The sequence below is a fragment of the Camelina sativa genome, chromosome 1, assembly GCF_030686135.1.
Source record: "Camelina sativa cultivar CO46 ecotype springtype chromosome 1, ASM3068613v1".
NCBI lineage: Eukaryota > Viridiplantae > Streptophyta > Magnoliopsida > Brassicales > Brassicaceae > Camelina > Camelina sativa.
Window position 1 is genome coordinate 7,330,879 of NC_141880.1, and position 24,375 is coordinate 7,355,253.

At 37.6% G+C, this 24,375-nt stretch overlaps 5 protein-coding genes, 1 long non-coding RNA gene and 1 pseudogene across 10 annotated transcripts; 3 read left to right on the plus strand and 4 right to left on the minus strand.

The window, feature by feature from the left end:
* Positions 1-187: 187 nt before the first annotated feature.
* On the plus strand, positions 188-5,991 carry LOC104782516 (uncharacterized). 2 transcript variants are annotated; one of them, XR_015559081.1, is made up of 6 exons: positions 188-622; positions 704-753; positions 837-924; positions 1,001-1,117; positions 1,283-1,403; positions 5,896-5,991. XR_015559081.1 is itself a non-coding variant. In XM_010507468.2 (5 exons), exons 1-5 carry the CDS (start codon positions 215-217, stop codon positions 1,331-1,333), a joined length of 714 nt encoding a protein of 237 aa, XP_010505770.1. In that variant the 5' UTR covers positions 188-214; the 3' UTR covers positions 1,334-1,591. The 2 variants fall into 2 exon arrangements, 1 of the variants encoding a protein (XP_010505770.1); XM_010507468.2 differs by lacking the exon at positions 5,896-5,991 and having other exon boundaries at positions 1,283-1,591.
* On the minus strand, positions 1,517-2,231 carry LOC104782505 (mavicyanin-like). The gene is made up of 2 exons (XM_010507458.3): positions 2,006-2,231; positions 1,517-1,844 (listed from the first exon to the last, which is right to left on the minus strand). The coding sequence occupies exons 1-2, from the start codon at positions 2,187-2,189 to the stop codon at positions 1,639-1,641; spliced, it is 390 nt and encodes a 129-aa protein (XP_010505760.1). The 5' UTR covers positions 2,190-2,231; the 3' UTR covers positions 1,517-1,638.
* On the minus strand, positions 2,282-3,991 carry LOC104782482 (kinase-interacting family protein-like). Of its 3 annotated transcripts, none has more exons than XM_010507441.3 (3): positions 3,854-3,991; positions 3,584-3,654; positions 2,282-3,369 (listed from the first exon to the last, which is right to left on the minus strand). In XM_010507441.3, exons 2-3 carry the CDS (start codon positions 3,642-3,644, stop codon positions 2,477-2,479), a joined length of 954 nt encoding a protein of 317 aa, XP_010505743.2. In that variant the 5' UTR covers positions 3,645-3,654; positions 3,854-3,991; the 3' UTR covers positions 2,282-2,476. The 3 variants fall into 3 exon arrangements, with proteins under 3 accessions (XP_010505743.2, XP_087309209.1, XP_010505736.2); XM_087453083.1 differs by having other exon boundaries at positions 3,584-3,669; positions 3,749-3,954; XM_010507434.2 differs by having other exon boundaries at positions 3,749-3,941.
* On the plus strand, positions 4,245-8,411 carry LOC104782454 (putative cyclic nucleotide-gated ion channel 19). Of its 2 annotated transcripts, XM_087453064.1 has the most exons (12): positions 4,245-4,432; positions 4,872-5,331; positions 5,435-5,626; positions 5,707-5,805; positions 5,896-6,033; positions 6,132-6,380; positions 6,471-6,716; positions 6,826-6,971; positions 7,060-7,137; positions 7,228-7,357; positions 7,553-7,799; positions 7,914-8,411. In XM_087453064.1, the coding sequence occupies exons 2-12, from the start codon at positions 4,891-4,893 to the stop codon at positions 8,189-8,191; spliced, it is 2,244 nt and encodes a 747-aa protein (XP_087309190.1). In that variant the 5' UTR covers positions 4,245-4,432; positions 4,872-4,890; the 3' UTR covers positions 8,192-8,411. The 2 variants fall into 2 exon arrangements, with proteins under 2 accessions (XP_087309190.1, XP_010505696.1); XM_010507394.3 differs by lacking the exon at positions 4,245-4,432 and having other exon boundaries at positions 4,743-5,331.
* Positions 8,412-9,750: 1,339 nt separating this feature from the next.
* On the minus strand, positions 9,751-11,360 carry LOC147949635 (uncharacterized). The gene is made up of 2 exons (XR_015559095.1): positions 11,047-11,360; positions 9,751-10,914 (listed from the first exon to the last, which is right to left on the minus strand). It is a non-coding gene; the product is annotated as an uncharacterized LOC147949635 (long non-coding RNA).
* A 4,780-nt stretch (positions 11,361-16,140) lies between these two features.
* Positions 16,141-20,047, plus strand: LOC104782537 (putative cyclic nucleotide-gated ion channel 20, chloroplastic). Its single transcript, XM_010507501.3, has 11 exons — positions 16,141-16,963; positions 17,063-17,254; positions 17,352-17,450; positions 17,540-17,677; positions 17,777-18,025; positions 18,122-18,367; positions 18,500-18,645; positions 18,743-18,820; positions 18,948-19,077; positions 19,219-19,465; positions 19,566-20,047. Exons 1-11 carry the CDS (start codon positions 16,508-16,510, stop codon positions 19,841-19,843), a joined length of 2,259 nt encoding a protein of 752 aa, XP_010505803.2. The 5' UTR covers positions 16,141-16,507; the 3' UTR covers positions 19,844-20,047.
* A 1,290-nt stretch (positions 20,048-21,337) lies between these two features.
* On the minus strand, positions 21,338-24,361 carry LOC104705251 (putative cyclic nucleotide-gated ion channel 19; annotated as a pseudogene).
* Between the last annotated feature and the right edge of the window lie 14 nt (positions 24,362-24,375).

The following is a 24,375-nucleotide window of genomic DNA, read 5'->3' on the forward strand; positions in this document are numbered from 1 at the left end:
ATTTGATCAAGTATCAATGTCTAGTGATGTTTATCTTCGTCTTTGAGTTGGAACAAACTCAAAATCATGTTTGATTGTTTGGGAAACAAAGCTCAATTGGCTAAATTTGAGTTTCTGTACAATTGTGAAATCCGGTTTAGTCAAACCGGTTAAGAACCATTATTTATTAAATTTATTTTGGTTTTGTTTCGTAATTTTCATATTCTTATCGTTTATGGCTTCCGTTGGTTTGCCGGCGTTAAGCTGCCGGAGCTCAGGAGAACAAGTGAAAGAGATTCGCGTTTGTACGAATCGCACCTGCCGGAGACAAGGCTCCTTCCAGATTCTCGAGACTTTAACGGCTCTAGCACCTCCCGAACTCCGAGTCACTCCCTCCGGTTGCCTCGGCCGATGCGGCGCCGGTCCAAACCTCGTTGCTCTCCCTCAAGGTCTCCTCCTCGGTCACTGCGCCACACCTTCTCGTACTGCTGAAATCTTGTTCAGCCTCTGTGGTGACGGTGGTCGTGAAGCTTCTTCGTCCTCTGCCGTCGCAGACGCCCTCACCGCTTTAGCGCTCACCAACAATGCTCTCTCTCAAATCGATGCGGGGAACTTCTTGGAAGCCGAAGCACTTCTAACTCAGGTCTGTAGGCTTTACATATTTGTCGCAGTTTCGTATCCATTCTTGTGGAGCTTGCTTGACCATAGATGTGTATGGTTGTAGGCTTTAGAGCTGAAACCCTACGGTGGCTTGCATAGAATCTTCAAACACAGGTAACAAAAAAAGGACCAAAATTGTATCTTTTGGTTACTGTTTCTTCTAAGATGGTTAGATTGTTAGAATCTGGTGATTGCAGAGCAGTAGCAAAATTGGGAATGCTTGATTACTGTGGGGCTCTTGAAGATATAAGCCGAGCTCTAGCCTTAGCTCCCAACTATTCTGAGGTATACAATGGAATGATTCTATTTTGATTTTGTGGATTCCATGTTTGAATTCTTATTTTATTACTTTATCTACCAGCTCTACATTTGCCAAGGTGATGTCTACGTAGCAGAAGGTCAATATGATCTCGCAGAGAAGTCGTACTTGAAATGTCTAGAGATAGATCCTTCTCTTCGCAGATCTAAATCATTCAAGGTTTGTTTTGTTACATGTCTTGCCTCCTTTATTTAGCACTTAAGCATAGAGGTACCTTCCCAATGGAAGTTAAGCTTCTATGCCTCTGGCAGAGTGAATGCACTGATTTGGAATCTCTGTTCGAGACATGTACATAAATTGTTGGTTTTTTAACTATCATTGTAGGCCCGGATTGCAAACCTTCAAAATAAAGTTGTTGAAGTAGATGCGACATAGAAGTATTCTGACATTGGGAGTTGTATCTGGATGCATACTGATAGATGTCTACGTGTTTGTCATAAAAAAGGTAATTCTTTTTCCTCTACTAGATCCTTACAATAAATGTCTCTTTTTTGGGGGAGAAGGTTGGGGTTTCCAGAGGGGCAAGGCTTGCATATAGGTTATTAGTGTATCAAGATGTAATGAAATTACGCTGTATATATATATTATTCAAATGATATTATCAAAGTTAATGACATTATTTTTGGTACTAAAGACTACCCAAACACCAAGCTGCCTATCTTTAATAACCATTACGGTACTCAAGGAGCTACGTTAATGCTTAGCTTCTGGCCATTTTCACAGTGATCATCCACTCCGCATATGAACCATAGCTTTCCAACTTCTGATATAATTATTGAGTCGTTGCCTTTGGTGAAGAGAGATGTGTAGTTGTCTGTTCCACAATCTGTGTATGCTGTAGAGTTAACGTGCATAACATTATGCTGGTCACTTTTGTAGTTGAATACTGTTGAAGAAGATGAACAGATTTAGCATGTTGAATGCTGAAAACAACTTTATTATATTTCCTTACCATTGTTATGGACTAGAGGACTGCTGAAGAAGTAGGACAGTATTAATCAACTTTGATTTTGACGAATTTAGGAATCCAGGAGTTAGAAAAATTACCTAGGACATCGCCTACATGAAACTCTCTTCCTTGTATCCAGTTGGTATAGTTTGTAAAGAGCTCCCAGCCACTGCTGTCGCCGACTATATGTTCTATTCCTTCAGATATTAGCATGAGAGAAGATAAAGAGAAAATGGCATAGAGTATAATCGTGCCGGAGACTCGGCTTCTTATATGAAACATTGTTGTCTCCTAGCCTATTGTTTTCTCAGTTCTTTCAGAAATACAGTATGTTTATATAGCAGTAAACATTTGTGGGTGGGAAGGTCATGACATTGTTGTGTTAACCAGATAAGTTAGTCATGAAAACCATACATATGTGGATCAAGGAGTCACACATTGTTTGCGGGCTACAACAAACAGTGCATCGGGGAGATGCACTGAAAAACATTACACATAATAAAGCGATAGAACGTACACTAAGTCGTGTATGCATTTTTCATAGTTTACTGATACACCTTAGGATTAAGCTAATTAGGCAAGTTGAAAGTGCAGCATGATGGAGCAGCAGCTGTTGGCTTTGTAAACAGGTTAATGTTGCTGAGCTTCTTCAACCACTTGAATCCAGTTTTCTCTTCGGTTTTGTTCTCCTTCTTCTTCTTGGTCTTATACTTATCCAGGCCAAAGCATCCGGATGAAACCTTATCATAGGCGGGCTCCGAGTTCCCTGATGCCTGAAGCGAGTAGATGCGGTTCTGGAGAAGGCAGACCTTGTTAAAATGATCATCTCTCATCTTAAGCACACACCGCGCGAGCCCAACAGCTTCGTTCTTCATGAACAAAGCTTCTGTGGCCAGCTCTCTGTTCTCCTCCAAGAGAGAAGTGAGCTTGTAGCCAAGATTAGCGTTTTCCTCAACAGCTACTTCCTTCTCCATCTCCAGCAACATGACGAACTTCTTCAACAGCTCAATAGTCTTGGAGGCTTCGTGAAACTGCTGCTCTTTGTAAAGTAACTCGTGTTGCACAATCTCTTTGTCCAAGTTTGCGGTCACGAGTTGAGAAACAAGCTCATCCACTTTCTGTGAAACCGCAGAAGAATCTTGACTCTGTTGAAAGGATAAGTTGCTGTCGAAACTGATCTCACTGACGGAATCAATGTCTGAAATGCAGTCGTCCCCGTTGTCGTCTTGGAGAGTGTGATTAGGACGAGAGATTGTGGGTTTAAGCAGCTGCAGATTCAGTTTGGTAGGATGAGAAGAACGACCCAAGAGAGTGATGTAGCCGTTGTAGAGGTCAAGACAAAGCGAGAGAAGGAGGGGTCGTCTCTGGTAAAACCATTCAGCTCGTTGAGCAAACGTATCATCATCTCCTTTGTTTTCTTCAAAAGCAGACACACGAAGGATTTGCATCCGAGCTTCAAGATCTGTTTCCAACATTTTTTCAGACAAAAAGTAATGTGAGAGAAAAAGAGACAAACTGAGAAAAAAGAAAAAAAGGGGGTCCACTGTTTTCTGTATCAAGCTTTTGTGTGTTTTGAAATTTTAAAAGTGTGAAAAGCTCCAAAAAGAGAATGAGGAGAGAGAGAGAGAGAGAGAGAGAGAGAGAGAAGAAATTTGAAAATGGAAGAGGGATAGTACCGGAGAGAGATGGCAACTGTGGAGGAGGATGGGTAGCTTCCATGGATCTTTTGCTCTTCATCTTCTTCAACCTGGAAAAGAGACACCTGTTTTTGGTTAGTGCTTTGTATAAATTCTATCAATGAAAATGAGAATATATGCAAAGATCAAGAAAGAGAGAGAGACATTGATGATTTTTGCAAGAAGATAATAAATGCTACAGAAAAGGATGTTTTGGATCACTGAATACTAGTATTAAAGAAGGATCGGAGTGGGAAAGAAGATACAAACCAAGAAATAGTAGTGAGAGAGAGAGAGAGAGAGAGAGAGAGATGAGAGCTGACACGTGTGATCAGTTTGTATCAGTAGTGCAGAGAGCATATTTAACAGGCAAAATCCGCCAAAGCAACAAGCATTTGATTTTGTACCAGTCACGTTAACTCGTGTCTTACGTATTTGGACTTAGTAATTACGGCCCGTTTACGATTGGGCTTAATAAATCATATTTTTGAATTTTGAGATTCAGTGCTTAACTGACAAGTCTGACATAACAATTTTTTTTTAAAAAATTATCAGAAAGAAGAGAGAGAGAGAGCATGTAGTTGGTGATTAACTAATGTCAATTATTGATCTAAGCATATATACTTAAAATATAAATACAAAGTGAGTTGTAAAAAGGAATAAAGGAGAGAAAACACTAGGACCTGCCTGAAAGAGAGAGGTTATTCTAAGTAGAGAGAAGAGAAGAAAGAGCTACATTACAATATTCTCAATTCTTCAGAAACGAGTATCTGTGTTTGTTTATTCACTCACAATCACACGCTTTATTTATTTATTAGTATATGCATTCAAAAAAGCTCAACTGTGAAGGTTGGTGAGACCATTCCAATTTATTCTTTTTTGTTTTTGTTTTTTTTTTCTCTGTATTTATTTATATGGGGCATACTATTATTTTTTGAAAAAGTTATCAAAGTAACACAAGAGAGGCAGCTTCCTCTCTTCCAATCTTTTTGCTTTAAGAAGTACTTACTAATAAACAACACACAAATTCCTTTTCAATTTTGGTTGATGGGTTCAACAGGAGATCTAAAATGTAACATTTATTTTCTTTGTTTTCATGCAAAGTTAAATGTATTATTTCATTTGTTTTGTTTTTTTTTTTTTTTTTTTACTTATAGAAAGGTCGTCCACACTTGCTTACAAAGTCCTAGTCTCTGCTGTCATCATCGTTCTCCTATATCATTGGGTTTTCACTCTCAGGGTCTTCTTCTTTTCTTCTCAAACCAGTTTTTTGATCTTTGTTGTCTAGTGCCAATTAGTCTCCAAGAATGGATTCTTCGAACGAAAATGATGAGTTCCCCATTCTTCCAGAAGTAACACCTCCTCGTGCTCGCTCTAGGACTTTTACTTTCAGGAATCGTAGTCTTTCTCTCTCGAACCCAACTTTCTCCACTGAAGGAGTTGACAACTCGAGTTTTGTTTTAGGCTACACAGGTCCTCTTCAAACCCAGAGAATACGACCTCGTTTGGTGCAAATGAGTGGTCCTCTTTACTCTACTCGCAGAACTGAACCTCTCTCCCCTCCTTCTCCTCAAGAGCCTCCTCATTCCATTAATGTTCAACCTGAAGAAGATTTTGTCTTCCAAAACGCAAATCTCTGGAGATCTGGACAGTTAGGGATGTGTAATGATCCTTACTGTACTACTTGTCCTTCTTACTACAACCGCCAAGCTGCTCAATTTCACACTTCCAGAGTTTCTGCCTCTAGGGTATGAGTATGTACATTGTTGCTTCTTCTACTTACCTTTGAGAGACTCAAGTAAACATAGCTGACTTAAAGGTCTTTCCTTTTGTATTGTTTTTCTTGTTTAGTTTCACACTGTTCTGTATGATGATGCTAGAGGTTGGGCTAAGCGATTTGCCTCCTCTGCTCGTAGATGCTTACCAGGGATCATGAATCCTCATTCCAAATTCGTTCAAGTCTGGACTAGAATCTTAGCCTTTTCAAGCTTAGTGGCCATATTTATAGATCCTCTCTTCTTGTTCCTCTTATTGATCCACCATGTATGTTCCCTTCTCTTGCTCTATCATTCTCTTGCTTGTGTTTGTCTACGTTTAATGTCATGAGTTTAGTACTACTACAGGAAAAGAAATGCATAGCTATTGATTGGCCTATGACAAAAAAATTGGTGTCTATTAGAAGTATAACGGATCTTATATTCTTTATTAACATGCTGCTTCAGGTGTGTCTCCTTTGTTCCCATCTCCTTACCCTATATATGTAAGCGAACTTTATTGGCTTTAATGCTTCTCTGGTCATATATGTGTTGCAGTTTAGGTTGGCCTATGTAGCTCCTGAATCTAGAATAGTTGGTGCCGGCCAGTTAGTTGATCATCCAAGCAAAATTGCTCGCAATTACGTCCGAGGAAAGTTTTTTCTTGATCTGTTCATAGTGTTACCCATTCCACAGGTATTGTAGTATTATTAACCTTCAAATGTTTTTTTTTATTAATGTTAACTCTAGTAATGTCGTTTGAACGGTAGATTTCTCTTTTCTTTTGCTTACAGATTATGATATTGTGGATACTACCAGCACACTTGGGTACACCCAGGGGAGAAGCTGAGAAACAGATTATACGGGCTACGGTTCTTTTTCAATACCTTCCAAAATTATATAGACTCTTACCTCTTCTTGCTGGACAAACACCGACCGGCTTCATATTTGAGTCAGCCTGGGCCAATTTTGTTATTAATCTTCTCACCTTTATGCTTGCTGGTCATGCTGTTGGTTCTTGTTGGTATCTTTCTGGTCTGCAGGTATATAATATACCTCAGTGTTTTTTAAAGATCCTCTTTATATCTATATAGTGACTTAAAGATTTGTTCTCGTTGTTTTGCTCTTTTCAGAGAGTTAAGAAATGCATGTTGACTGCTTTGGATGTTTCTGGGGATGAGCGCAGAAATCTTATCGATTGTGCTCGTAGAAGTTATGCTTTAGAGTCACAACGAGCTCTCTGGAGAGATAGTCCTAGTGTCAATGCTTGTTTTCAAGAGAATGCTAGTATTTATGGAATCTATTTGAAGGCAGTGAATCTTACCATTCAATCTAAGTTCTTCACAAGATACAGTTATTCTCTATTTTGGGGATTCCAAGTAAGTTGGGATCTATTTTTACGTTCGTTTCAGGTTTGGTTGCTGTTGCAACGTCTATTAGTCTTTGAATCACTCTTAACTAATGTCAAAATGTTTTCAATATTGAAAGCAAATAAGCACACTTTGTGGAAACTTGACCCCAAGTTACTCAGTGGGAGAGGTTTTCTTTACAATGGGTATCATTGGACTAGGGCTTTTGCTTTTTGCGCGGCTTATTGGTAATATGCACAACTTCCTTCAATCTCTTGATCGAAGGTAAGCACATTTCATGAAATAGTATTTCAATAGTTTCTTGGCTAAATGACCAAGTGTGTGATGATGACATGTGCATGTTCTGTTGTAGGAGGATGGAAATGATGCTGAGACGGCGTGATGTGGAGCAGTGGATGAGCCACAGACTGTTGCCAGAAGATATAAGAAAGTTTGTGCACTGTGGCATTGGATTTTCATAGGCTATGTAATGTTTCCTTCAAAAATCTAATCCAACTCAATAAGTGTTCAACGTTTTCAGGAGAGTGCGCGAGGCTGAGCGGTACAATTGGGCTGCGACTAGAGGAGTTAACGAAGAGTTGCTCTTTGAGAATATGCCTGATGATCTCCAAAGAGATATAAGACGACACCTCTTCAAATTTCTCAAGAAGGTAAGCTTCAATAAGTAACAGCCACATGAAAGCATTAATTAGTATCCATCAGTCAGTATTCTTTTTGTGTACTAAAGACTCCATAATGTTACAAAAATCTACTTCTGAATCCAACTGTGTATACAGATAATAGGAATAGATTAACCACTACTGAAACTCAATTGTAAGGCTTTGAAATTGTTAATGGGTTTGCAGGTGAGGATATTTTCCTTGATGGATGAATCAATCTTAGATTCCATCCGTGAGAGGCTGAAACAGAGGACTTACATAAGGGGTAGCACGGTGTTGCACAACAAAGGTCTAGTTGAAAAAATGGTATTCATAGTGAGAGGTGAGATGGAGAGCATTGGAGAAGACGGCTCTGTTCTGCCATTATCGGAAGGCGACGTTTGTGGTGAAGAACTTCTCACTTGGTGTCTTGAACGGTCTTCTATAAACCCCGGTACTAATAAAGATTTGACTCTGTTCATAACTTTTAACTTAAAACATAAATCTTGTTAGAAGACACTTGATTGAGGAAAAGCTTGGAACTGAATATGTTTTGAAACTCTTGCAGATGGGACGAGGATAAAGATGCCACCAAAGGGACTGGTTAGCAACAGAAACGTTAGGTGTGTGACAAACGTGGAGGCGTTTTCGCTGAGTGTAGCAGATCTTGAAGATGTAACGAGCTTGTTTTCAAGATTCTTAAGAAGCAATCGAGTTCAAGGAGCCATAAGGTACGAGTCTCCTTATTGGAGGTTACGAGCAGCTATGCAGATTCAAGTGGCTTGGAGATACCGAAAGAGACAGCTCCAGAGATTATTCACTGCTCAGTCCAGTTACAACCGTTAAATTGGATGATAATGTTTTGGTTCGGTAGATTAGTAATAATTTCTAAGTATTAGTGGTTGTGGTAAATAGTTCTAATATATATAAGATGTCTCAGTGATTATTCATTCGTTGTAATCTATAAGATGGCTCAGTGATTCACTCATTAGTGATATTGAAAGCTGATGAGTATGAAACTTCTTTCTCCTGAGTGTTTTTAAAGTTCCAACCAATGTTCACTACAGTTCTATTGGCGGTTTATGGTTAACCAATGGAAAGTTACACATTCGATTAAAACAAGTTGGATAAATAAATGGGATCAGACCGACGTGGCTTGAGTAGTTGGGCTCGTAATTTTGGCCCATTTAATATTGCTCTTAATTACTAGTATTTGGTACTTTTTTAAACTAGATAGGAGATCCGCGCGGAGTGTTTGTGTTGTAAATTTTTTTATGGTTATCTATTTATTGTTGATTTTTTGTGATTTTTTTCGTATTAGTTTGGCTTTTTTGTTGTTTTTTCTTCTTCTAATCTTATATTTTGTTATTCATTTGTGTGGCATTGTATCATATGTCAAGAAATGTTTTTGATTTAGTTTGGAATAATTATATGCTTAAACTTAAACGAAATTGTGAGCAGTGTTATAAATAAGATAAACCTTTTGTTTAGTTTTTTGTTTTTGTTACGTGTACTCATTTATTATATTTTTCCTTATTTATTTTTTTTACTGTCATACATTTAAAATTTTTGAAATAAATTCATTTTTTTTGGGTTAATAATAAGTTTGGGCCTTGCTGTACATGTTAGGATTGTTTCTACTGAATTATAGTTTAGTTTCATTGAGTTTTTGTTTTTTTATAAGATAGTTTATTGATTTTTCTGTTAAAATGTTTTACAATTGAACATAGCACATGAATCAAACCATATAGTGTGTGCCAATTTTGTTTTTATTTATTTTAGGAAGCGATTCATATATATATATATATTTTTTAATGTTTTAATGTTTTTATTTTAATCGTTGGAAGCCTTTTTTTTTTGTTTACTTTGCATAAACATAATCATACTAATTGGTATACAATCTTCACACTAATATAAATTAAGTATTTGAATTTATTATTTTTTATGTTATTATTCTTAAAAAAATAGATTTAAATTGAGAGAATTATTTTTTGTTGTTTTTTTTCTTTTTCAAGGAATATTATTTAAAATGGGATTACATTCTTACGAATATCAAAACGAACTGGACTTACAAATAAGAAACCATGTCTAATCATATAGTATGTGTTATATATGCTAATCTTTAGGGTTCGTGTATCTCTAGTGAATAATATTGACTAAAAAGAAGATTGAAATGTTATGTTACATTTGTTAATTGAGTTTTTTATTTGGTGCAACCTTCGTCACCCGTTCATGGGTGTATGACATAAACATTAACTTTGTATATATATATATATTTTTTTTGGGGCTCAACAACTTCATATTATTAACCAACAAAGATACCAAATTTTTACAACTGGTCTGCAATCACATGAGAATTAATCCAGCTAGGCATAATAGAATAAAGCTTAGGAACATGAACATAATTCGTAAAAGAATGGGCTTTATTAGCAATTCTATCAGCCACCATGTTCCCCTTCATGACAGTGAAAACTACTTTTGATTCCTCAAAATGCTGGAGTAGGTGTCGGATATCTTAAATAATTGGGTCACTTTGAGGTACATCTGTTCCTTGATTGATGATAGACACCAGATGCTGCGAGTCTGATTCAAAGATTACTTTTCTGAAGTTGAATGAGACATACAGAGGACTGCCCACCTGAGAGTTTCAAGCTCTGTCTCCTCTGTCTCCAATACTGATTTGGTTCTGGGTATGGCACGAGCACCCATCCATAACGACTTTGCCTCTGAGTTCCTTAGCACCCAGCCTATACTGCAGTTCACTCTCAGCGTTCCATGCTCCATCACTATTACACTTAACCAATTGATTTAGAGGTTTTTGCCAGCCTCCTCTACCCGTAGTTGGTATTATCCCTGACGCATGTGCAGTGGGTTGAGATTCCTTGCTGACCTTCCATTCTCTTTCATCTTCTTCCGCTGTCCGGACTAAATCTTGAGCATTATGGTCCTTCCCCTAAAAAGCAAGATCATTTCTACTTTTCCAAAGGCGCCATAGAATCCAAGGGACTGTGTTCATTTCTCCAATCCAGTGAGAGTGAAACTGGGAAGTGTTTAAAACACAATAAAGGTTCTGGTAAATGGAATCGGACCAGCCAACTCCTTGGTCATTTTTGTTCTTGTAAAATCGGTAATCACTATCACTAATATATGTACAGTTTTATTGAATTTTCAATTTATATAATTTCAAACATAATATAAGAATCATATATGAGAAGAACTTAAAACAAAGGAAAAACAACTCAGCAATAGCATGATCAAATGCCTGCACAAACCCAAAAGAGCTCATTCACTGAAACTATAGTTAACAATTTCACACAAAGTAAAAAGGGAATTCACATTTTAACCCAAAATGAACTAACAAAATGAGACAGTAAGTTAGGTTTCGATCCAATTCCAATTGAATACCCAAAATCAACAATCCAATTCCGATTCGCCTAGACGAAGGTCTAAGGGCGTCTTTTGCTTTCTTAAGTTACAGTAACAGAGAAAAAAAGCAAACGGAAATTAAAAAGAAGACAAACAAAAAAACACATAGCCAAAAAACGTGAGAAGCAGATTCCTCTCCATACCTAAAACCATGAAATACAGTTCCATTGATTCAACTACCGTAATTGATCTCTTTCTAAAACTAAGATGGATTGTAAGAAAGAAAAAATAACAAATAAAAGCCTAAATCTCAGGATAAGAGGAGAAGAAGAAACCTCAAGTAGAAAACAGAGAAATCTCATGAGAAAACGTTTTCCAAATAATTTGGGGAGAGTAAATAAGAGGAGAAGGAGAAGCCTTGAGTAGAAAACAGAGAAGAAACCGCCGAAGAAAGCTCTCCGGAGGTTGACGATCGGAGAAGAAGGCTGATGACTAAAGAGTGAGACAACAACATAATCGATTCAGGGGAATCGGATGAGCTGCTCCTTTTCATCTTCTCCCCAAATTCAATTTTAATTTTGTTCCTTTGTTCTTTTTTTTTTTTTCTGCAGTAACGAATAACGATGGCTATAGTTTTTTTCCTGGACTTATATTTTTCTGGGGTATAAGATGTGGGCTTATAAAACAACAACATAATATTGGCCCACAGAATTTGTTAAATATTAGGCTGACGTGGATGTGAGAGAAAACTGTGCTATTATATATATATGATGTAAGAAAGTAAGATAAAGAAACAGAATCAGTCATGTGTTGGAATCAAACCTTTGATTAATACCTAAACTTGAGTGAATAATCAGAGATTGAACAAGAGGTGAAGAAGATCGAAGAAGAAGATAGAGGAAGAAGAAGCGACGAGAATGAGGGAGAAGAAGTGGTAAAAGGCTTTGGGCCATTAATATTGTTGTAAGCCCAAAATGCTAAGTGGATATTAGTGGTTTGCAAAACCATAGGTTAAATGCTAAGTGTGGTATATATATATGATGTAAGGAGTATAATGAATCTTATCCAGAAAGGTTTAAGAAAACAAAAGAGCTAAGCGGCTGAAACTAAAAAGTGAACATGGTATCAGAGCTCGGTCAATCTTGGTGATCTTCAAGACTTGAGGGATTTGTATCTGTTGAAGGAATTATGGAGTCAGAGGGTAGTTCAACAGTAGAGAAGAAGAAGCAGTGTAAAATATGTAAGAAGTTCAATCATGGAGCAGACAACTGTTACCTTACACGTCGATATGAAGTCCAGTTTGCCTCCAAACAATTCAGACCAAGGAGAGGGTGTTTTGTTTGTGGGAAACCTGGACACTTTGGAAAAGACTGCAAAAGCAAACAGATTTGTCAGAATAACAAGAAACAACAAACTCAAGAAGAAGAGTCAGCCCTGTTTAACACTGCTCACGTCGGAGAGGAAGTGAGTAGTGAAGAAGTATGGCTAATTGATAGCGGAGCAACTAACCACATGACCAAGGAAGAAAAACTTTTCACAACTATTGACAGGTCAGTCCATATTCCTATTAGGGTAGGAAATGGTGCTAGATTAATGACTGATGGGAAAGGAAATGTCGAAGTAATAACAAAGCGAGGAATTAGAGTAATCAGAGATGTATTCCTTGTTCCAGGAATAGATAAGAATCTCCTAAGTATACCTCAGATGGTAAGAAATGGATACCAAGTGCTATTTGTGGGAAACAAATGCATAATTCATAACCAAAATGGAGATAAAATTGCTGAAGTGGAAATGGTGAGGAAGGCGTACACGTTGAGAATGCAAGTTGCTGAGGAAAGTGTGAGAATAGCAAGAGAAGACAGCATATCTGAATTGTGGCACAAGAGATTGGGACATTCAGGCTTCCACAATTTACAAAACCTTCAAACAAATCAGATGGTAAAAGGGTTACCAAAGTTTAAGGTAATCCAGGATGTGTGTGAAGCTTGTGTTAAAGGGAAGCAATGTAGAGTAGAGTTCCCGAAGATGTCTGAGACCAAAAGTGCAGATGTGCTAGAACTGATTCACACTGACGTGTGTGGACCAATGCAGACACCTTCATGCAGTGGAAGTTTATATATTCTCACATTCACCGACGACTATTCACACATGGTGTGGGTCTATTTCCTGAAGCTGAAGTCGGAAACTTTTGCCACATTCAGAAAATTCAAAAACCTGGTTGAAAATCAAACGGGAAAAAGGATCAAGAAGGTGAGATCAGACAGAGGAGGTGAATTTAAATCAGAGCAGTTCTCAAGGTACTTAGAAGAGAATGGAATTGAGAGACAATTCACAGTGGCATACTCACCTCAGCAAAATGGAATTGCTGAACGTCGAAATAGAACTCTGATGGATATGGCACGGAGCATGCTCAAGGACAAAGGAATGCCTGACAAGTTTTGGGCTGAAGCCACATTTACTGCTGCATATCTCCAAAACAGACTCCCTACAAAAGCTTTGGATCTTAAGACACCCCTTGAAGCTTGGAGTGGCCACAAGCCCTCAGTTGCCCACCTAAAGATATTTGGGTGCATATGCTATGCCTGGATCCCTGCAGCAAGAAGGAAGAAGCTTGATGACAGATCAGAAAAAGCTATACTCATGGGGTACAGCAGTGTGAGCAAGGGATACAGGATATATGTTCTAAGAACACAGAGGATAGAAGTGTCAAGAGACGTCATATTTGAAGAGACCAAAAGTTGGAATTGGGAAACCCACGAAGAAGTAAAGGAACAAAGAGAGGCGGTACCCAACAATATCAATACCAATCAGAAAACAAGTATTGATCAATAAAGAGAAAGGGACTCAAGGCCAGAAATCCAGTCAAGTGACAAAAATGAAAGAGGAAATGTTAATCCCATACCTTTTCAACTAAGCGATAGTGCGCCAGAAGTGGGCAGCTCATCCCGAAAAATCCACAAAGTGAAGAAACTAAGTGAGATATATCGTGATGAAGAAGATTTAGGGAATGAAGCAAATCAGGTTGAAGAATCTTGCTACTTTACGTGGGAAGAGCCAACTACTTTTGATGAAGCCATGAATAGTAAGGAGTGGAAGATTGCAATGGGTGATGAGATTTACATCATTAACAAGAATGAAACATGGGAACTGGTAAAAAGACCTACAAATAAGAAAGTTATATCAGTCAAATGGATATACAAGGTCAAATCAGATGAATGTGGTCAAATGAAGAAATTAAAGGCAAGACTAGTGGCAAGAGGGTTTACACAGACTTACGGGGAGGACTATGGTGAAACTTTTGCACCAGTTTCTAGACATGACACCATAAGGACCCTCATTACTCTAGCTGCACAAAACAAGTGGAATCTGCATCAGATGGATGTCAAATCAGCCTTTCTAAATGGGGAAATTACTGAAGAAGTGTATGTGGAGCAACCACCAGTCTTTGAAATAGAGGGAGCAGAAAACAAAGTTTACAAACTAAAGAAGGCCCTATACGGCCTGAAACAAGCACCAAGAGCCTGGTACAGCAAAATCAATTCATACTTTGTGTCACAAGGGTGCAAAAGAAGTGATTGTGATGCAGCCATGTATACTCAAGAACTCGAAGGTGAAATCATGGTAATAAGCTTATATGTGGATGATCTTATTATTACAGGGAGCAATGAGGATATGATCAAGCAGTTTAAGTTAAATCTAAGTAAAGCTTTTGAAATGACTGACATGGGAAAACTCAAGTATTTTCTTGGGTTCGAGCTAACTTACATTGAAGGAGGAGTGTTTCTAAGCCAACAAAAGTATGCTATACAGTTGCTGACCAAGTTTGGTATGGAGAACTGTAATAGCGTCAGCACGCCACTCTTGCCAAATGTGAAACGATATGATGATGGAGCTGAGCTACAAGATCCAAGAAAATACCGAAGTATGGTAGGGGGATTACTGTATCTTGCTGCGACGAGACCAGACCTTGCTTTTGCAGCATCCTACCTGTCAAGGAGCCTTTCAAATCCAAAAGAAGGAAACCTACAGGATGCTAAAAGAGTATTAAGGTATGTAAAAGGAACAGTTGAGTATGGATTAAGGTTTCAAGAGATGCACCAAACTGAGTTGATTGGATTCTCTGATTCCGACTGGGCTGGTTGTAAAGAAGATATGCGTAGTACTACGGGAATGTGTTTCACCTTAGGAAGTGGAATGTTTACTTGGCAGACCCAGAAGCAGGACACAATCGCTCAATCCACTGCAGAGGCAGAGTATATGGCATTGAGTGCGGCCACCAACCACGCAGTATGGCTGAAACGTTTACTGGATGAATTGAAAGTAGACACCAACAAAGGAGTTCCCATTTACTGTGATAACACGTCGGCTATAGCGATTGGAAGAAATCCTGTTCAACATAGGAGAACTAAGCACATCCAGATTCGTTATCACATTGTTCATGAAGCAGAAAAAGAAGGAGTGATTGACTTACGTTACTGCAGTGGTGAAGAACAAATCGCCGACGTACTGACAAAACCTCTTGGAACAAAACACTTTGAAGAACTCCGATCTAAACTGGGAGTGGTACCAAAACCGAACAAGCGATGTAGCATCGAAGAAGATCATGCTAAAACCACTATGGCTGAACCTGAGTTGCATGTCACCAAGAAAAATCATTCTATGGAAAACCAGCATAAACAGAAAAAGAAGGGGATAGAGATGAATCCGGAAAAAGACACCAACTCGGGAAATAAGTTGAAATCTTCAAGGGAAGAGGTGATGAAAAGAACAAGAGACTCACCGTTGAGCTACGCAGACGTTGTGAGAGGTGTGTCTCACATGGGAATCAAAATCAACAACAAAGATTTGGAGGAAATAAAGATCAAATCTCAGCCTGGGAATTTAGAGATTAAATCAGAAGGTTTGAGAGGGAGTGTTGGAATCAAACCTTTGATTAATACCTAAACTTGAGTGAATAATCAGAGATTAAACAAGAGGTGAAGAAGATCGAAGAAGAAGATAGAGGAAGAAAAAGCGACGAGAATGAGGGAGAAGAAGTAGTAAAAGGCTTTGGGCCATTAATATTGTTGTAAGCCCAAAATGCTAAGTGGATATTAGTGGTTTGCAAAACCATAGGTTAAATGCTAAGTGTAGCATATATATATGATGTAAGGAGTATAATGAATCTTATCCAGAAAGGTTTAAGAAAACAAAAAAGCTAAGCGGCTGAAACTAAAAAGTGAACACCATGTAGTAAATGACAATTTGGCTCCAATTAATTAGTGACAGTTGGTAATCAAATTTTTCAGAATTATTTACAAAATCGTGAACACATTTTAAAAGGAAAACATCTTAATTATTTCCTCTTAATACTGAATATTCAATATTTTCCACCATTGACTTGTAATATTCATGGATTTATTTCCATAAACACTCAAAATTTACAATGCATAAACAGAAATTAAAGAAAAAAAAAAAGATAGACACAGAGGAGAGAGAGAGAGAAGAGACAATGAGATAAACAATGTAATAAAAAGTCAAAGTACTGATTGACTTTTCCAGACATGAGTTTCTTTTTTTTTATTTTTTTTTCTTACTTACAATAATACACTCTCTTCCTTGACGGGGCTATACGAAGAAGAAGACCCCTGACTTGGTCATCGTCGTCTCATTTCCTTAGTTCTTCTTCACACCAATTAACCAAAACTCTCAAACTCTTCTGCTTCTTCATTCCAACTTCCTTGTCCGTCTCAGATTTTTTTTCCCCTTATGACCTAAGATTCTTTCTTTCTTGAAACCTTGATTTTGGACAAGAAAATGGCTTCCCGCAACGAGAACGATGATCTTCCCATGCTTCCAATTTCAGACTCATCATCTCGTACCAGAGATTTCACTTCCAGGAGTCGTAGCGTGTCCCTCTCAAACCCTACTTCTTCCATTGACGGATTCGACAACTCAGCTGTGGTTTTAGGCTACACGGGTCCTCTTCGAACTCAGAGACGTCCTCCTTTAGTTCAAATGAGTGGTCCTCTTACCTCTACTCGCAAACCTGAACCTCTCTTTCTTCCTCATCCTTCTACTACTACTACTGCTACTTCTTCTGGTGCCTCTTCTCAGCTTGACGATGAGTTCGTTTTGAACCACGCGAATCTCTTGAAATCTGGACAATTGGGGATGTGTAATGATCCTTACTGTACTACTTGTCCTTCTTATTACAACCGTAAGACGGCTCAAATCCCTCATTCCAGAGTCTCTGCCCTTTTTGATTCCACGGTAAAAGTTTTGATTTATTTTTTACTTCACATTCACAAAATAGCTTCAGTCTCAAGTAAATAATGTTGCTGAAACAGAGTCTTTCATTTTCCTTGCTAGTTCCATAATGCTCTGTATGATGATGCTAAAGGTTGGGCTAGGAGTTTTGTTTCCTCTGCTAATAGATACTTTCCTGGAATCATGAATCCTCATGCCAAAGTGGTTCAAAGCTGGACTAAATTCTTTGCCCTTTCATGCTTGTTAGCTATTTTTATTGATCCTCTCTTCTTCTTCCTCATCAAAGCCCAAGAGGTATGTCTTTCCTTCATAGATACCTCTCTCTATCTATTTGCTTCTCCCGTGTTGTTATCTTTCCTTTTAACCTTTTTAACCATCTTTCTTACTGTAGAGAAACAAATGCATTATGATTGATTGGCCAATGACTAGAGCTTTTGTAGCTGTAAGAAGTGTAACAGATGTTATGTTCTTTTTTAACATTCTACTACAGGTTTGTTTCCTTTGCTTATACTTACTCCATCTCTTTTTTAAAACAAAATCTGTTGGCTTTAGTGCTCCCTTCTTCCATATTTGTTGCAGTTCCGATTAGCTTATGTAGCTCCAGAGTCTACTGTGGTTGGTGCTGGCCAGTTAGTTAGTCAGCCGAAGAAAATTGCCCTCCATTACCTCCGAGGAAAGTTTTCCCTTGACTTGTTCATAGTGATGCCACTTCCACAGGTATTGTAATGTAAAGAGTTACTACTGCTTTTAAGTAATATGGTAATCAGAAAATGTTGTTTACCACACATTTCTCCTTTCTCTTCTTTTCGTATACAGATATTGATATTATGGATAATACCAAAACACTTGGGGGTATCCGGAGCAAACTATGCAAAAAACCTTTTAAGAGCTGCAGTTCTTTTCCAATACATTCCAAAGTTATATAGACTTTTACCATTTCTTGCTGGACAAACACCGACCGGTTTCATATTTGAGTCAGCCTGGGCCAATTTCGTTATTAATCTTCTCACCTTCATGCTTGCTGGACATGTTGTTGGCTCTTGCTGGTATCTTTTTGGTCTGCAGGTATGAAAAAGTTCTCAAAATGTCCTTTCATATATCCATCCGGTTATGCTTAGAATACTTATCTTGTCTATTTCCCTATTGCTTTGTCTCTTACAGAGAGTTAACCAATGCCTTCGAAATGCTTGCGGTAGTCTTGACCGTGGATGTCGAGATCTTATAGACTGTGGTAATGGAAATAGCAGCGATGTACTAGCACGAGCTGCCTGGAGAAATAATGAGAGTGCCAGTGCTTGTTTCCAAGAAGATGGTTTTCATTATGGAATCTATTCGAAAGCAGTCATTCTTACCAATCATTCTAGTCTATTCACAAGATATAGTTACTCTCTCTTCTGGGGGTTTCAGGTAACTGTGTTTTTTTTTCTTTTTCTTTCAGTTGTTTAGTAGCAAGCTAAAAACAAATACTCAACTACTTTGCATTGATTGTCATATTTGGAACTCTTCATTAATGTCATTTTTTCTTTATAATTCTCAAAGCAAATCAGCACTCTTGCTGGTAACCAAGTCCCAAGCTACTTTCTAGGGGAGGTGTTCTTTACCATGGGTATCATTGGATTGGGACTTTTGCTTTTCGCTCTACTTATTGGTAATATGCAAAATTTCCTTCAAGCTCTTGGTAAAAGGTAGAAAATTCTATCATTACATCACTGTACAAAAGTTGATAATGGTTGGTTTTTGAATTACTAAAGTACTCTGGTGATCTTGCTATGTCCATCTTAGGAATATGGAAATGACGCTAAGACGGCGTGATGTGGAGCAATGGATGAGCCATAGACGGTTGCCTGACGGTATAAGAAAGTATGTGGACTTATACCTATTATACTTTGCTTCTCAGTTGAAGATTTTTGTTTTAAAGAATTGCATTGGTCTCAGTTTCTGTAGTGTCACTATAAAACTAAGTGAAAAGTTTGCTCAACATTTTCAGGAGGGTGCGAGAAGCTGAACGGTTCAACTGGGCTGCTACTAGAGGGGTTAACGAAGAATTGCTCTTTGAGAATATGCCTGATGACCTTCAAAGAGATATAAGACGACATCTCTTCAAATTTCTCAAGAAGGTAAAAATCAGAGTCCAGTTCCCACATCATGGCTCTATCTCTCTCAGAGTGTTTTAAAGAGCTACTTATGGAATCTAGCTGTATATCTCACAAAAATTAACCATTTCTGAGAATACTACTAAAATGTTGATGGGTTTGCAGGTGAGGATATTTTCCTTGATGGATGAATCAATCTTAGATTCCATCCGTGAGAGGCTGAAACAGAGGACTTACATAGGGAGTAGCACAGTGTTGCACCGCGGAGGACTAGTTGAGAAAATGGTATTCATAGTGAGAGGTGAGATGGAGAGCATTGGAGAAGACGGTTCTGTTCTTCCATTATCGGAAGGCGATGTTTGTGGTGAAGAACTCCTCACTTGGTGCCTCGAACGCTCTTCTGTAACCCCCGGTACCATCCCTTTTTTTACTCAGTGTTTATAAATGTCAACGTTTTTGGTTCGTTATGTAGCACTTTAGCTTTGGAACTGAGTATGTTTTGAAACCTTCAGATGGGACGAGGATAAGGATGCCAGCAAAAGGGTTGCTTAGCAATAGAAATGTTAGGTGTGTGACAAATGTAGAAGCGTTTTCGCTGTGTGTAGCAGATCTTGAAGACGTAACGAGCTTGTTCTCGAGATTCCTAAGGAGCCATAGAGTCCAAGGAGCCATAAGGTACGAGTCTCCATATTGGAGGCTACTAGCGGCTAGGCAGATTCAGGTGGCGTGGAGATACCGTAGGAGACGGCTTCATAGATTATACACTCCTCAGTCTAGTTACAGCCGTTAGTTTGTATTCTTCATTCTTGATGATTATATTGTAAGTTTGGTGGTTTGTTACTTGGTTGTCACATAGATGTTATATAAGATGTAGCTCAATGCTTCACTTGAATTCAGTTTTTTTCTTTTTCTTTTTTTCTTTGTCAATTAGTGACCTTCTGAAAGTGAGAAAATGAATGACTCATTTAAGAGAGGAAATGTCAGTTTCAATTCAGTTGGTACGTTGTACTAATTAATCTCCTACTTGTGGAAATCTGGAGGTAGAGAAGTCGCATGATTTAGTTAAAGTTGTTTACATTGTTTTTCAATTGAGAGACATGATGTTGAACAAATCAACAAAGTATACAAACTTATTTGTCCCATTTACAATTCCATAAGATACATTACTTTTCTTGGAAACTGACTTTTAGTTCCAATTGGTTGATGATGATGATGTATTTGGTTTGGTAGATTAGTATTATATTTACAACTGGTAGATGAATCGATAAAATATAGAAATGAAAATGTCATTCGACGAACGATGTGGGTTTCTTTTTTTTCACACACTTATTTACAGTAAATACACTTATCCAAATTAACCTTATCTCTTATACTATTTTTGTTTCTGAGTTCTTTCTTTCTTCTCGAAACCTTCTCCATGCAAAATTGGGTCTTGAAATGTTGAAGAAATATTGCTATATATATCATTGTGGTATTTTGATTACTAAAGTACATTCTTAGTCAAATTAACTACCGGTAGTAGTTTTTAGTGAACTCTTATTTGCCCTTTTTTGGTCATTTTCTGTAAGGCCATAGCTCTTTTTCACTTTTATACGTAGTTTAGCCATATCTCTTTCCCAAAGTGAAAAAAGTCAATCAGTACTTTGACTTTTTATTACATTGTTTATGTCATTGTCTCTTCTCTCTCTCCCCCTCTCTCCTCTGTGTCTATCTTTTTTTTCTTTAATTTCTGTTTATGCATTGTAAATTTTGAGTGTTTATGGAAATAAATCCATGAATATTACAAGTCAATGGTGGAAAATATTGAATATTCAGTATTAAGAGGAAATAATTAAGATGTTTTCCTTTTAAAATGTGTTCACGATTTTGTTAATAATTCTGAAATATTTGATTACCAACGGTCACCAATTAATTGGAGCCAAATTGTCATATACTAATACTACATGGCTGATTCTGTTTCTTTATCTTACTTTTTTACAGTTAAAAAAGTACCAAATACTAGTAATTAAGAGCAATATTAAATGGGCCAAAATTACAAGCCCAACTACTCAAGCCACGTCGGTCTGATTTATGTTTTCAGTCGACTGTGTAATTTTTTTCATTGGTTAACCATAAAACCGCCTAGAGAACTGAAGTAAAGAACACATTTATGATTGGAACTTAAGAAACAACACTCATGAGAGTAAAGTTTCATACTCAGCTTTCAATTTCACTAATGAGTGAATCACTGAGCCATCTTAAGATTACAAACGAATGAGTCATCGAGGCATCTTATGTATTACAACTATTTACCACAACCGCTAAGCTGTACATACTTTGAAATTATTACGAATTTAACGGTTGTAACTGGACTCTGGAGCTGTCTCTTTCGGTATCTCCAAGCAACTTGAATCTGCATAGCTGCTCGTAACCTCCAATAAGGAGACTCGTACCTTATGGCTCCTTGTACTCGATTGCTTCTTAAGAATCTTGAAAACAAGCTCGTTACATCTTCAAGATCTGCTACACTCAGCGAAAACGCCTCCACGTTTGTCACGCACCTAACATTTCTGTTGCTAACCAATCCCTTTGGTGGCATCTTTATCCTCGTCCCATCTGCAAGTTCAGTTCCAAGCTTTTCCAATCAAGTGTCTTCTAACAAGATTTATGTTTTAAGTTAAACACAGAGTCAAAATCTTATTAGATACCAGGGTTTATAGAAGACTGTTCAAGACACCAAGTGAGAAGTTCTTCACCACAAACGTCGCCTTCCGATAATGGCAGAACAGAGCCGTCTTCTCCAATGCTCTCTATCTCACCTCTCACTATGAATACCATTTTTTCAACTAGACCTTTGTTGTGCAACACCGTGCTACCCCTTATGTAAGTCCTCTGTTTCAGCCTCTCACGGATGGAATCTAAGATTGATTCATCCATCAAGGAAAATATCCTCACCTGCAAACCCATTAACAATTTCAAAGCCTTACAATTGAGTTTCAGTAGTGGTTAATCTATTCCTATTATCTGTATACACAGTTGGATTCAGAAGTAGATTTTTGTAACATTATGGAGTCTTTAGTACACAAAAAGAATACTGACTGATGGATACTAATTAATGCTTTCATGTGGCTGTTACTTATTGAAGCTTACCTTCTTGAGAAATTTGAAGAGGTGTCGTCTTATATCTCTTTGGAGATCATCAGGCATATTCTCAAAGAGCAACTCTTCGTTAACTCCTCTAGTCGCAGCCCAATTGTACCGCTCAGCCTCCCGCACTCTCCTGAAAACGTTGAACACTTATTGAGTTGGATTAGATTTTTGAAGGAAACATTACATAGCCTATGAAAATCCAATGCCACAGTGCACAAACTTTCTTATATCTTCTTGCAACAGTCTGTGGCTCATCCACTGCTCCACATCACGCCGTCTCAGCATCATTTCCATCCTCCTACAACAGAACATGCACATGTCATCATCACACACTTGGTCATTTAGCCAAGAAACTATTGAAATACTATTTCATGAAATGTGCTTACCTTCGATCAAGAGACTGAAGGAAGTTGTGCATATTACCAATAAGCCGCACAAAAAGCATAAGCCCTAGTCCAATGATACCCATTGTAAAGAAAACTTCTCCGACTGAGTAACTTGGGGTCAAGTTTCCACAAACTCACAAAGTGTGCTTATTTGCTTTCAATATTGAAAACATTTTGAAAACATTTTGACATTAGTTAAGAGTGATTCAAAAACTAATAGACGTTGCAACAGCAACCAAACCTGAAACGAACGTAAAAATAGATCCCAACTTACTTGGAATCCCCAAAATAGAGAATAACTGTATCTTGTGAAGAACTTAGATTGAATGGTAAGATTCACCGCCTTCAAATAGATTCCATAAATACTAGCATTCTCTTGAAAGCAAGCATTGACACTAGGACTATCTCTCCAGAGAGCTCGTTGTGACTCTAAAGCATAACTTCTACGAGCACAATCGATAAGATTTCTACGCTCATCCCCAGAAACATCCAAAGCATTCAACATGCATTTCTTAACTCTCTGAAAAGAGCAAAAAAACGAGAACAAATCTTTTAAGTCACTAGATAGATATAAAGAGGATCTTTAAAAAACACTGAGGTATATTATATACCTGCAGACCAGAAAGATACCAGCAAGAACCAACAGCATGACCAACAAGCATAAAGGTAAGAAGATTAATAACAACATTAAGAATGTACTTTAGTCAGCTCTTTTTTGTTGTTGTTTCTATACGTCTGTTAAAGATCAATATAAATATCATCGATTTTATCAAAAACACTAAATCAAATTTAGATAAATTAAATTTTATTAGAGGATCTATGGATGCACTATAATAACTAAAAATTCTGAAATAAGAAAAATAGTTTTTGACGACAAAATAAGCAATCAAAAAGGAAAAAAAAATATATATTTCAGCAAACCATAAGCAAAATTTAAGTAAATATTTCAATCTTAAGTAGCTCAGCCTCGAACCGTGTAAAAGAGCTAAAATTCGTTATGCTAATCATAATCATGTAGACCTAAACATATTATATAAAGCCCATTGCAAAGATTTAATGGTGCATCTAGGTTAGGCCCAAGTTATAACTAGCGGTTCCACGTAATTAGACGCGCGCCTGTCATGCGTACGCGGTTCCTATGTTAAGTAAATAATGACTTAGCAAGTTATATTTATTTTTTGGTTTGTAATTTTGTAAACCTACCATTTGTCAAATCACAAGATACCTACCTTAATGAATACAAATGAGTCACCACGAACAGCCAATGTATAAAAAGGGCATAATATTGTCTCTAACTAGATCTACGACATCGTGGTCGAGAGCATATATAACTGCACAAGAAATGGATTTACCACAACGAAGAGAGATGTCACTAAACAACTAGACCATAATTAACGTTTACCACAACGAAAATGGTACTAGACAATCTAGACCATGAGGTTTATATGCTGAAGTATTTCGTCTATTGACAACTGGCTAATTAGTACTCATCCTTTGTCCGTACGTAAATCTCTTAATAAATGTAACACAATGTTTTCTCTTGCAATTTCGACACGTGCAGTTTGGACTCTTCCGTGTGTATATATAATATCTAATCTTAATCGAGTACTTAAGTAGCAATTGCTCAAAAATGTATCCTATTTTATTTTATGAGTCACTATTACGGGTTAGTTAGATTATTAGTAGCATTGTTTTAGATCTGAATTAAGATTAAAATCGTTTCTGACGTCATTGCGCTACTTCATTTATTACATAACGAGTCCACACGGCCAAGCAAGCACATACATACACATGTATGTTATAAATT

Excerpts from the sequence above, each read along its gene's own strand:
- LOC104782516 (XM_010507468.2), top strand. The coding sequence starts at position 215 with ATGGCTTCCGTTGGTTTGCCGGCGTTAAGCTGCCGGAGCTCAGGAGAA. Across the intron at positions 623-703 it reads CCGAAGCACTTCTAACTCAG|GCTTTAGAGCTGAAACCCTA; the intron begins GTCTGTAGGCTT and ends GTATGGTTGTAG. Across the intron at positions 925-1,000 it reads TAGCTCCCAACTATTCTGAG|CTCTACATTTGCCAAGGTGA; the intron begins GTATACAATGGA and ends TTTATCTACCAG.
- LOC104782505 (XM_010507458.3), bottom strand. The coding sequence starts at position 2,189 with ATGTTTCATATAAGAAGCCGAGTCTCCGGCACGATTATACTCTATGCC. Across the intron at positions 1,845-2,005 it reads TCATGTAGGCGATGTCCTAG|TATTCAACTACAAAAGTGAC; the intron begins GTAATTTTTCTA and ends CTTCTTCAACAG.
- LOC104782482 (XM_087453083.1), bottom strand. Across the intron at positions 3,370-3,583 it reads ACAGTTGCCATCTCTCTCCG|ATCTTGAAGCTCGGATGCAA; the intron begins GTACTATCCCTC and ends TGTTGGAAACAG.
- LOC104782454 (XM_087453064.1), top strand. The coding sequence starts at position 4,891 with ATGGATTCTTCGAACGAAAATGATGAGTTCCCCATTCTTCCAGAAGTA. Across the intron at positions 5,806-5,895 it reads TTATTAACATGCTGCTTCAG|TTTAGGTTGGCCTATGTAGC; the intron begins GTGTGTCTCCTT and ends TATGTGTTGCAG. Across the intron at positions 6,972-7,059 it reads CTTCAATCTCTTGATCGAAG|GAGGATGGAAATGATGCTGA; the intron begins GTAAGCACATTT and ends GTTCTGTTGTAG.
- LOC104782537 (XM_010507501.3), top strand. The coding sequence starts at position 16,508 with ATGGCTTCCCGCAACGAGAACGATGATCTTCCCATGCTTCCAATTTCA. Across the intron at positions 18,368-18,499 it reads CTCTCTTCTGGGGGTTTCAG|CAAATCAGCACTCTTGCTGG; the intron begins GTAACTGTGTTT and ends TAATTCTCAAAG. Across the intron at positions 18,646-18,742 it reads CTTCAAGCTCTTGGTAAAAG|GAATATGGAAATGACGCTAA; the intron begins GTAGAAAATTCT and ends TGTCCATCTTAG.